A 13016-nucleotide genomic window follows, 5' to 3' on the forward strand; every position below is an offset into this window, starting at 1 on the left:
TTGATTAATGTGTTTTCTCTGCGTTCTGTACAATACATATTTAGTATCAGATAACACTTGTAACAGGAATTTTATTCTGTATTTACCAACTGTTTCAGTAATGTGTAAAAGGTTTTTTTCCGGTATATATGAATTTTTTTATCTATTCTAACACGTTAGTGAACAATTCAACATTGTTTAGAAACTATAAAATGTGTAGAACTATTTGTTGGATGTTAGTTGAAATGTGTAAAAGTTTTTTTTCCGGTATATATGAACTTTTTTGATCTATTCTAACACGTTAGTGAACAATTCAACATTGTTTAGAAACTATAAAATGTGTAGAACTATTTGTTGGATGTTAGTTGAAATGTGTAATTCTTATGAAAATTAGCCAACAAGAATGTATTAGGAAAAGTTAGTAGACAGTATATACATGTACATAACTAATTTTACTTGAAGCCAGTTAGAACATGCTCCACTACAATGTAAGATGTATTATAATGAACCTCAGAATTCAGGCCACATTAACATTCATAAAATAGTTTGACATGATTCCTAAAAAATAAAATTTTAGAAAATTGGCTGAAATGAAAATTCTTTATTAAAACATGATGGTAATTCTAAAGTAAGGAAATTCAACCGTCCGTAAATAAGATCAGTAAAAAGTTAGACCTAATATATATCACATCAACCGTCCATAAATAAGATCAATGTAAACTTAGACCTAATGTATATTGTATCAACTTTCCATAAATAAGATCAGTGTAAACTTAGACCTAATGTATATTGTATCAACTTTCCATAAATAAGATCAGTGTAAACTTAGACCTAATGTATATTGCATAAACCATCTGTAAATAACATCAGTATAAACTTAGACCTAATGTATATCATGTCAACCTTCCGTAAATAAGATCACTATAAACCTAGACCTAATATATATCACATGAACTGTTTGTAAATAATAACAGTATAAACTTAAACCTAATGTGTATCATGTCAAACGTTCATAAATAATATCAGTGTAAACTTAGGCCTAATGTATATCATGTCAACCTTCCGTAAATAAGATCACTATAAACCTAGACCTAATATATATCACATGAACTGTTTGTAAATAATAACAGTATAAACTTAGACCTATTGTATATCATGTCAAACGTTCATAAATAAGATCAGTGTAAACTTAGGCCTAATGTATATCATGTCAACCTTCCGTAAATAAGATCACTATAAACCTAGACCTAATATATGTCACATGAACTGTTTGTAAATAATAACAGTATAAACTTAGACCTAATGTATGTCATGTCAAACGTTCATAAATAAGATCACTATAAACCTAGACCTAATATATATCACATGAACTGTTTGTAAATAATAACAGTATAAACTTAGACCTATTGTATATCACATGAACTGTCTGTAAATAATAACAATATAAACATAGACCTAATGTATATCACATGTGCTGAAGCTATTGTGCAAACTACAACACAATGATGTTTGTACTTTTATATTTACTGGTCAGTTATTTTCTTATCTAATTGATTTTAGGTTTGGAAAGTTTCAACCAACTGTTTAAAAATGTAAATTGATATTGTGTCTTTTGGGTAATGTTCATTGATTTTATTTTTAGGGATTTCTTTAAGACTTTTGAGTTAATTACAATCATAGCATAGAAAGACATGGAACGAAAAGAAAGGATGAAGTTAATTTGGATGAAAACAACTTTGTTTACTTAAAATAAAATGGTAACTGGATATAATCAACAAACAATTCAAACACACACACTTATAACACAAAAACTTGTACAAGTAGGTGTTCATAGAGATGCCATTCTTTTCATCTGTTGATCAAATAAAAGATTAGCTCCGTGTTGTGAATCACAATAGTGAAAACCTTGTAATAGCTAATATTACATAATCCTACACTATAATTAGACATGTATGAAAGAAAATTGTAGGAGTTACATAACCCCTACACTATAATTAGACATGTATGAAAGAAAATTGTAGGAGTTACATAACACCAACACTATAATTATGGTATAAAATATATCATGACTTGATATTCCCTAGTTGTTTTACTTTATTTTATTAATGTATAATGTGTTATATGTGACATATTTTTGAATGTGTTATCTTCATAGTGTTGATGGCTTTTTTCTTTTTAGTTCAAAAAATTTATTTTATTTTATTTTTAGAGAATTCTTAAACACTTTTATGGAGCTTTTGAAGAGAAGATTTGGTAAGAACTTAAATAACTTTTAGATATGATTCAGTTCTATACGTATTTAGTTGGTTTCAAGTTTAAATATGGTTCAGTTCTATACATATTTAGTTGGTTTCAAGTTTAAATATGGTTCACTTCTAAACGTATTTAGTTGGTTTCAAGTTTAAATATGGTTCACTTCATTACATATTTAGTTGGTTTCAAGTTTAAATATGGTTCAGTTCTATACGTATTTAGTTGGTTTCAAGTTTAAATATGGTTCAGTTCTATACGTATTTAGTTGGTTTCAAGTTTAAATATGGTTCACTTCTATACATATTTAGTTGGTTTCAAGTTTAACTATGGTTCACTTCTATACATATTTAGTTGGTTTCAAGTTTAAATATGGTTCAGTTCTATACGTATTTAGTTTATATATTACTAGCCGAGGTGTGTAACTATCTATGTTTCAGGGACAAAGCGTATCCATGCCAACCAAGTATATCAAGAATACATCGCTGATCGAGACCATCTTCACATGAATTCTACTCAGTGGGAAACTTTGACTGATTTTGTCAAATGGCTTGGCCGAGAGGGGCACTGTACTGTTGATGAGACAGAAAAAGGGTGGTTTATTACGTAAGTTTTTATTGTTTTACTTTAAGCAGAACTTATAACGTTTTTAAATTGAATCTGAAGATACAAAAAAACAGACTTTTTCTGCATATTCTTATAAAGTGACAACGTCGACATATAGCAAAGCTTTACAGACCTGTAGACATGTATATAGAAATCCTATTTCCTAATTTAATGGGATAGACCTATATGTTTTACTGTTCAGTAGTACATGACAGTTATATATTTTAGGTAAGATAAATTAAACATTTTTAATGTGCACAGAATATGAGTTGTTTATGTTAATGCTAAAAGAAAATGTAATATCAAAGTACAGTTAAGTGATTTCTAATATTTGTTATGCTAGTACAGACAATCTAATATATAAACATAAATAGTCCTAACTAAAGGTCTGAATCATTGCAGAAGATATGTTATTTCGGTGTTCAAGAATTTAGTTGGTTGATTGTACTGTGCTTACATTATTTGTGTATATAGTTAAGCCCTCTAGTGGATCAGCAGTACAAAAATAAAGGATGATTCCTAGAGGCAGACAGAGTTCAGATATCCCTTTGTGTAGTTTTGTACTAAAATAATAACAACAACAACAAAAATATATATATATATATATTTAAATTTATACTTTGATATGTATTATGTTTTGTGCAATTTATTTGACTTGGATAAGTAATTATACCATTTTTAATGTACATATTCGAACAGACTTAGCCAGAATATTAATGATTCACTTCATTGAACTGAATAGTCTTAGGTTAATACCCATCAAACCTATTTCAACCACAATAAAACTGGATAGGTTATAAAATGATTACTTTCCCTTTATTTTCACCACTTTAAAATGTAATCCTAAAATTGTGTGTCATTCACGGAAATATCTTAAGGGTGTTTATGGAGTACTTTGATAGTAAAATTATATGCAAGTCAGCAAGTCATATGACAGCTACAGCCATATAAAATGGCATGTGTCCGAACTACATTTTGAAATTTAAGGGTAAGGGGATGTAACAGAAAATATATTGGTTTTGAGAAATGAACGTAACAGCTCTTTCTGGTGGAAATTTCTCTTACACCCTGGCCATAAATATGTGTTCAGATCATAGATTTAGAATTTATAAGATTGGGGTATCCTTTGTACTTAATTGCACTGGAGAACAAAGAATGAAAGAAATATGCCCATCCAGAAAGAGATCTACAACAAGTTGTACCCCAGCCATGCTAAGGAAATTATGGCATATTGTAACAGGTTAGAAAGATCAGTGGTAAAAGCTGCCCCAGGCAACAGTATGCAACATAATCAAGAAGGATTTCCATCAGAAAAAGCTGTTTCCACGACACATCTGTTCAACCATCATATACCTCAAGTAGCTGGAGAATGAAATAGATACTTATAATAGTCTGTATGAAGATATACTGGTCAAATTGAAGGATGTAGCACCTATAAATTTCCACTATGCAGGAAATGGGCAGTTGAAAACCACCATTTTCTTATTCCAGGTGGATTATGGAAAGCAGCAGGGAAGAGTAGTATGCTTTTGAAATGGTAGTGTTTTATGACTGAAATTGACAGTGCTACAGTGCAACTTTATTACAGTAAAGTTGCATTGTTGTCAGTTAGAGCATGACCATATATGGCAACATGTGATAAGGCTCCAGAATCATTTTAACCCCTTCTGTAATTTTCCCAAGTTAATTTATGTAAACCATTTTTTGCCATATATTTTTAATTACTTGCACAAATTTATTTGCATATTATTATGTATTAAAATAGGCTATTAAAAAGCAAACTAAAAAACCTGCTTTTTTAGCTCCTTTACAAACAGAAATCTGACATGGGTGGATTATATAATAAACTTTAAAGATTTTGAAAATTTGTGAACCTATAATTTCATATATAATACAATTAATAAAATATTCTTTGGTAGTTAAAAAAAAGTAGTTTTTAACAGAATTCTGTGGTTTATTTGATGGAACTGCGTGTGTGAGAGTTTTCAACAGAATTCTGTGGTTTATTTGATGGAGCTGCGTGTGTGAGAGTTTTTAACAGAATTCTGTGGTTTATTTGATAGAGATGCGTGTGTGAGAGTTTTTAACAGAATTCTGTGGTTTATTTGATAGAGCTGCGTGTGTGAGATAACTAAAGATAAATTAAGTCTGTACTTAAGTTTATTATGCATTTTTGTTATTAATCTAATACTCAAGACAACAAAAAGTTTTAATTTAATTTACTGCTATGTATTCTCACAAAGTGTATTGAAATTCAAGACAGATTGTATTTATGTAGTTTGATTTGTTTTGTACTGCTTAATTTTATTCATCCACACTTTGTTTACGGGGATCTTAACTGTGGAATGACCTGAGTCTTTCTGAAAACATGTTGTAACAAGTATTCACAAAATATATTTTACATAAAACTTTTCTATACTAGATATATAGACAGAGATCCAGAAACCATTCGCAGACAAGAAGCTGTGTCCAAAAAAGAGAAATTGGACATGGATGATGAAGAAAGAATGGCTAAATTTCTACAGAAACAGGTATAATTAATCTTTGTATTATAAACATAAAGAAATGTTTTTATGATCCCTATTTCCTGATATTTTGGCCAAAGTTTTTGTTGTTTTTTTAGATACTAAACTAAGCACAGTTTTTATTTCCATAAATTAATAAAATTTGTTTGTCTTTCATTATTTCCTCAAGATTTTATCCATGATATTTGAAGAAAGTACATTTTCGTATTAATACTTTTATAGGAAATGATAAAAATATTTTCCTTAGCATTATAATTATTTAAAAAAGCAAGAGAAAAACAGCTAACAGGTCTGATGGTTTTAATTTTTTCTACTAGCTTTCAACATCTAAATTTTTAAGTTTTTGTACTGTATGTATATCTATAAGTAATGTTTAAGACTTTTGTCTGTCACAGTCCAACCTGTCTGATGAATCATGTTATTGAGAGATAGGCTTCATCGACAAACTCTTGTGAGGTACGCAAGATAGATCTGAAATCCATAATGGGCAAACCGTTGAAAAGGAATGCTTAAAAACAAATTGCATAGTGTGATTTTTACCATCAGTTTTAGATTTGGGTTCTTGAAAGTCAAACCCCATTGCTCCCACATCCTGATTTTATCGATGACACACACTATCATTTTGTCTATCTTGGGTTTCACAAAAAACACTCTCTACAAAAATTTAGTCATAAAATAGGACTACTTTGAGTTGACAACAACAATTATCAGTAACTATGTGCTGCTGTCTGTAAATAAACAGGTGACACATTACTAAAATAAGCTCACTCATTTAATGGAAATCTAAAATCACAAAATTGTTGATTGGATTAAACAATGTGGATTTTTGAGAATTTTCCTAATTTCATCTTCAGCATAAACACTTCAGAAATAACTGGTAAAATTTCTCAATACCACGAACCAGTTCGTTAAGATTATACTAATGAGAACAAAGAGTCTGTACTTACAGACCTTATTACCCATTACATGCACAACAATGGACTCCACAACATTTAGTAATGGGGCCCAAAATGTCACTAAAAATCCCCCGTGCCAAGATCAATCACCACATAACTAACATCATGTACAAATTGATGGGTCAATTTTAATGGCAAATATTCGACTATTGTTGGCTTAGACTATTTCATGCAGGCTAGTTAGGTTTATGACATTCATTCTATTGCACCGTTGTTGTTTGGGTCGCATTTCTCTCTCTTTCTGTCCTGTCATGTGTAACAGTCATCACAAAGTAGGATGATTATAATAAACATCCTTGACAACAAATGAAATTATTTACAATAATTGTTATTTTAATTATTGTTTAAACATGGGTATGTGTAATCATACAAGAAAAGTTGAACACCTTGTTGAAATGTTTTTATTTCCTTGTTAGGTGTATTTGTACCAGTAATCTGAGAAAATGTTTTAAAATATTAGAATGCAACCACAAGATATCAAATATTGTTAACCCTCTCACTAAGGGTAGGTTAAAGTGTGTATGTCAGAACTGTTTTATAGAGTTACATTCAAAATTTAATTAAACTACTTTATTATCATTGTATATGAATAAACTTTGCCTCGAAACATAGTTAATGAATGAACTTTTAATATTATCTAAGTTTTGAGTTCTTAATAACATAAGAAAATATTTTAAATAATCCTCAATCTCCCCTAGTGTTAGAATTGTGACAATTGCTCTCCAGGTTTTCCCACTTTTCTTATTTTCCATCCCTCCGAGAAGTATGGAATGTAACATAAATTACTCGTTATAATATATATATATATATTACTCAAGCAAAGCATAATTTTTATAGCCTTCAATCTTGTTTGTTTACAGAGCCTAAACTAGAAAATCACACCCACTTGCCATGCCCACCTGTTACATCCTGTCTTTCACAAATTGCCAATAGTTCTCTGATGTTTTATGCACAATTTTTCATAAACAATAGAAACGAAAGTTTTAATCTATCAAATGACATATTACATTACATTGTTTTGTGTACAGAGACAGAGAATTGTGTATTTCCTGTTTCATTTTCAAATTTGTTCTCACAGGATTCACATCGACTGGTTTAGCTGAATTTTTAAATGCTCTTAGTGCATAGAAAGCCAGAAAATTATGACAGTTATAGGACATTGTTTGCTTTTTGCATATTTTTTATTATTGTGTGTTTGTAACTGTGTTATTTAATTAAATGAAAAATTTTGTATAGTAGTATCATTAGTATCAAAAGTAAGCTTAAGTTTCATCGACAGTGATCAGCAAATAAAAAGAAGACCCAGGTATTCTTTCTTTATTATTATTATAAAAGTAACTAAAATGTAAAAATTAGAAACTTGTCGGGTTAGATTAGGTAAGATGATGAAGAAAAAAATATTTTTCATGATGTATGCTCGTGAGTAGTTCATGCATTACATAATCTAATACAGTAACATGAGCTACACATTCGCTGATTGGTTTACAACTTTTGTGGTGGGATTATTAGTTAGTCGTGGTTCAATGAAATTAAGTATAAGTAGGTGTATACCGTTAAGAGCTTTAAGCTATTTTGGATAAACAATTGTGATTTCATGTAACAGTTTGCAGTCATTCTAGAAAGGACAAAAGGGTAAGCTAGGTTTGTTTTGTATTTTGTTCTGGTGGTTATGAGGTCAGTCAAATTGAATGAATACGCATAGAGTTAGGGTAGAGAAAATAACAGTTAAGATATAAAGTTTTACTGAAAAACATTTTATGTTTATTTAGGTTTTAGAAATTATGCAAATGAAATTTGAAAATTTTGAGATGCAGAAAACTATTTTCAATCTTAACATGAAAATCACTTTGCAATAAGAACAGTCAACATTTTGACTCCAAATGTTCATGAATACATTTTTAGTAAAAATGCTTTATTAAGAATTCTAATTTTTTGGCTACAAAAAGCTTGTAATGTTTACTGAAAGCTTGGGAAATTTCGTGAAGGTACACAAAATGTTATAGTATGAAAACTCTCAGGGTCAATGTGGGGTCACAAACTTGGTCAAATCTACTGAGTCCAAAGCAAGAGAGTTAATAGGCACAACAATGTGAAAGTGATCTCATTAACAATATGAGAATGATCTCAGCAACAATAAGAGTTATCTCAGTAACAGTATGGGAGTGATCTCAGTAACAATATAAGAGTGATCTCGGTAACAATATGGGAGTGATCTCAGTAGCAATATGAGAATGATCTGGGCAACAATAAGAGTTATCTCAGTAACACTAGGAGAGTGATCTCAGTAACAATATTAGAATGATCTCAGAAACAATATGAGAATGATCTCAGTAACAATATGAGAATGATCTCAGAAACAATCAGATAGTGATCACAGTAACAATATAAGAGTTATCTCAGTAACACTAGGAGAGTGATCTCAGTAACAATATTAGAATGATCTCAGAAACAATATGAGAATGATCTCAGTAACAATATGAGAATGATCTCAGAAACAATCAGATAGTGATCACAGTAATAATATAAGAGTGATCTCAGTAGCATTATGAGAGTGATATCAGTAACACTAGGAGAGTGATCTCAGTAACACTAAGAGAGTGATCTCAGTAACAATAAGATAATTATCTCAGTAACAATATGAGAGTGTTCATTGCTAAAAGAAATGAAGCTATAGTCTTAATAAAAAACAGAAGCTACAAATGTGTTTGTTATTAAAAGAAATGAAGCTAGTCTTGATAAAAAAACAGAAGCTACAAATGTTTGTTGTTAAAAGAAATGAAGCTATTAATTCCTTACATCCTCTTTTCATATCTCTACTCTACTGTAGTGAATACATCAAAAAATTAATTCCTTACATCCTCTTTTCATATCTCAACTCTACGTTAGTGAATACATCAAAATATTAATTTGTATTTACCTTTCTCCTCCTCACTTTCTTTACGTAGTTCAGTATAAAGAGTTTCCTTTGCACTCTTCTCTTGAGTTTTCCCAGACTCTATCTAGACAAGTAAGTTTTATTAGCTTTAACATTACTTCCTGGATTTCTCTTAGAAATTAACACATTTGTAACTTCTGTTTTTATTAAGACTATAGCTTCATTTCTTTTAACAACAAACACATTTGTAACTTCTGTTTTTATTAAGATTTTTTTTGATGTATTCACTAACGTAGAGTAGAGATATGAAAAGAGGATGCAAGGAATTAATATTTTGATGTATTCACTAACATAGAGTAGAGATATGAAAAGAGGATGCAAGGAATTAATATTTTGATGTATTCACTAACGTAGAGTTGAGATATGAAAAGAGGATGCAAGGAATTAATATTTTGATGTATTCACTAACGTAGAGTTGAGATATGAAAAGAGGATGCAAGGAATTAATATTTTGTGTTAACCATTTCACTATGGGTAGGGGTCAAAGGACATGTCATCATGAGCTAGAAAAATTCCCTACTTTGGGATTCTGTATCTTCAATAACACAATGGTAGTTGTGTAGATGTACGTACATAACCTTTGGACTCATACATTTCAAAGATCTCTGACTGAATGCAGTTGAAACAACTAATAAATTTTTTCAATCCCTGACAGGTGCCATGCCCACCTTCAATGGATTTGTTTGAGCTTTATAGCCTACATGTAGATGTTACAAACATGTGTATAGACATTAGAACAAGATCATTTTACACTATAATCTGACAACAGTTGTTTTGGAATTGGTGTGCAATTGTAGTCACAGGGTAAATGTAACTGACTGTAGTATTGTTAGCTGCTTGATTGACTGTAGCATTTACAGATGTTTCTTACCTAAATATGTTATAGTTAGAGATACAGTTAAATAGTATTTAGGCCTTACTTTTATATTTTAGTTAATTATGTATTAGTTATGTTTTAAACATACTTTGGGTCAGTTCTCAAGGCTTACGTGGTGTACGAAAATTTTGAAGGGCTGCACATGTCTGCTAGAGACACTATAATATGCTGACAGGGTACCGTTGATTTGTGTTGAGATGTAGAATAAATGGTAAATGACAAGAAAGGAAATAAAACATTAATAATTAACTATATGTGAAAATGAAAAGACCCGAAATTATTAATATAATTAAAACAATATCTTTAAAGATATTCTACAAAAAATTAAAAGGTATTTTTTATTTCCTTATTTTAATCATTTTATTGTATTGTACATTGATGATAATAGGTGGAGTATGTTATATTGTGGAGAAAATAAAATATAAATATTTATTTTAAACAAACTTTTGATATTCATATAGGAGTTTCTAGAGATTATATGAAACTATAAGATAAAGAAAAGTATTTTTATTCTTAAAATGAAAAATCACCTTGCATTTGAACTATTCACAATTTGAGTGCAAATAACGACTATAAATAACATTTTTATTATAAAGACATAATTAAAATTGTGTCATTCTTTGTGTACAAAATACTTAGACACTTTAACAAAATCTTATTAGTTTTTGTGAGGGTCCCTCAGAGTTACCACCTGTGCTGAAAGGGTGAATTAAAAAATATTAATGCTTAATTAAATAGTGATATTTTGTTTACGAAAGCTTTGCATCATTAACTGATAATGTACAAAAGTTTGAAGATACATGTACATTATCAAAAGTTATAGTGTGACTACTCTCACGGTTACTTTGGAAGATACATGTACATTATCAAAAGTTATAGTGTGACTACTCTCACGGTTACTTTGGAAGATACATGTACATTATCAAAAGTTATAGTGTGACTACTCTCACGGTTACTTTGGAAGATACATGTACATTACAAAAGTTATAGTGTGACTACTCTCACGGTTACTTTGGTGGTTTTGAGCTGGGTGCAGTGTTTTCAAGTCAAAAAGTTAACAGATTATTTACGGGTTTAAAACTGTGGATTTCTGCTGAATCTTATAAAAACATTTCTTATTACATAAATTAACACTCGGTGTCTTAGATGTAAATATCAATGTTTTGGTGATAAGATCCTATGGGGAAATATAGTTTATATTATATATATATATAATGGGACATCAAAAATATCCTGACTGCCACTGTACAGGAGAAATAAAACTGCCCCAACTAGAGAAGTTTGACCTTTAAAAATCCTAAATACCTGACCTCTTAACCTACTGACTTTAGAATTCAACAAATGAAAAACCTTTGTATCAACTTTATTTGCCTTAATAATTTTTAACAAGTCAGTTAGATTCCTTCTGGCTCTTTTGTTTTCAAGAAAAAACAGATTATCTCAATCCATTTGTCCACTGGAATAATCTCAGGAACAAGATGTGTTTTAACATACACTAAATGTTTGGTAAATTATTTGGTCATAAAAAGTTTGACAATGTTGAATGTATTCATTTATTTCTTTTCCTGGTATCAATATCTTTTGATGAATATGCACAATCCTTATCAGAATCTTTTTCAAAAAATGAGAGGGTTAGAAAATTGTTGGTTAAAATATAATAGAATAAGTAGTACTAAAACTCTGATGATAATAGTCACACTACCACTATTAACCATATGTGGGTAACTCCTATTAATGATGGTGGGTGTTTATAATATTAAATACAATGTTAGAGTTATTGATTTGCCAACTTTATGCTAGAAATTCTTGGAAAAACCATCAAGTAATTTGTCACACTTGTAAGAATATTCTGGAAAAATGAGGGAATTATTCTTGAACTTATTTCTGCTTAAAGTGTGGAAACCCTGATGATGGGTTCACTTCATAAAGTCTTGTCCTTGGAGTGTACTCTCATGCAACACCTCCCATGGGACCTTGCTTCTCACTAGCACTTGACTTTAGACCCATTATCATACAGCATAACTGTTTCTCCTATCACTCTCAAGCTACTCTCTAGAATTAACAGAAAGTATACACCTTATTAGACATCACGTATTCAGACAACCTTCGAGAGTCTTTGTTTCTAACCATCTTTATACCAACACATCATCTGGCCTTGGAAAAGATTACAGAAAGTTTACTGGTGTTGTGGGTGATGATCTCCAAGGGATGTGATGTATGTTTTAAAGTAGTTTCACGTTTAAAGGTTTTGAATCACGTACACTCTAAACTTCGACTACAATTTACTTGTAAGATAAAATTAAATCTAAAACATTTGTTAATGAAAAGGTTAACATTCCTTCAGTTACATGTAAAACTTTTTATCTGTAGTGCCATGCGGTTTCTGTTCAGGAATTGATCCTAGCCATTAAGATGGTTTGCACCCATGCATTTGTTGGTTCAAAGTCGGTAGATACTTGTTAATGTATATTGGTGTATAAAAAGATCATATTAAGTATATGAGATTAAAGTTAAAAAAAATCGAAACCAGATTTACAAATAAACTTCTGTAACATTTGTTTTTATGAATATGTAACAAGCTTGTCTGAATGGAGTGTATTTGTTGGGAGATATTAGAATGAACATGGTCATATTTAATTAAGATATGTTTAGAAAACTATGGATTAGTAACTAACATAATTGATTAACTTACAGTGTACAAAACGTTCCCCACTCCGGTAAGTCTGAGGGTTTATAACACAAGTATTGAGTTTCTATGTCCATGATGGTCAGAGTACAGATAGTGATAACTTGCATTTTAATTACTTGTAGTTTATTTGGATCTGAATATCTGTAAACAACATGATAACTTGTATTTTGTAGTTACTTGTAGTTTATTTGGATCTGAA

At 30.1% G+C, this 13016-nt stretch overlaps 1 protein-coding gene across 1 annotated transcript in view; it reads left to right on the top strand.

Moving 5' to 3' along the window:
- LOC106473324 (DNA/RNA-binding protein KIN17-like) overlaps nt 1–13016 on the top strand; it is a 36642-nt gene that overhangs the window by 11258 nt on the left and 12368 nt on the right. The window contains exons 4-7 of the mRNA XM_013934006.2: nt 2189–2232; nt 2670–2835; nt 5258–5366; nt 12499–12586. Of these exons, the coding sequence (XP_013789460.1) occupies nt 2189–2232; nt 2670–2835; nt 5258–5366; nt 12499–12586 (407 nt within the window). The remainder of the gene's footprint in view (nt 1–2188; nt 2233–2669; nt 2836–5257; nt 5367–12498; nt 12587–13016) is intronic.

This window comes from Limulus polyphemus, unplaced genomic scaffold (assembly GCF_000517525.1).
Source record: "Limulus polyphemus unplaced genomic scaffold, Limulus_polyphemus-2.1.2 Scaffold6075, whole genome shotgun sequence".
Lineage (NCBI taxonomy): Eukaryota > Metazoa > Arthropoda > Merostomata > Xiphosura > Limulidae > Limulus > Limulus polyphemus.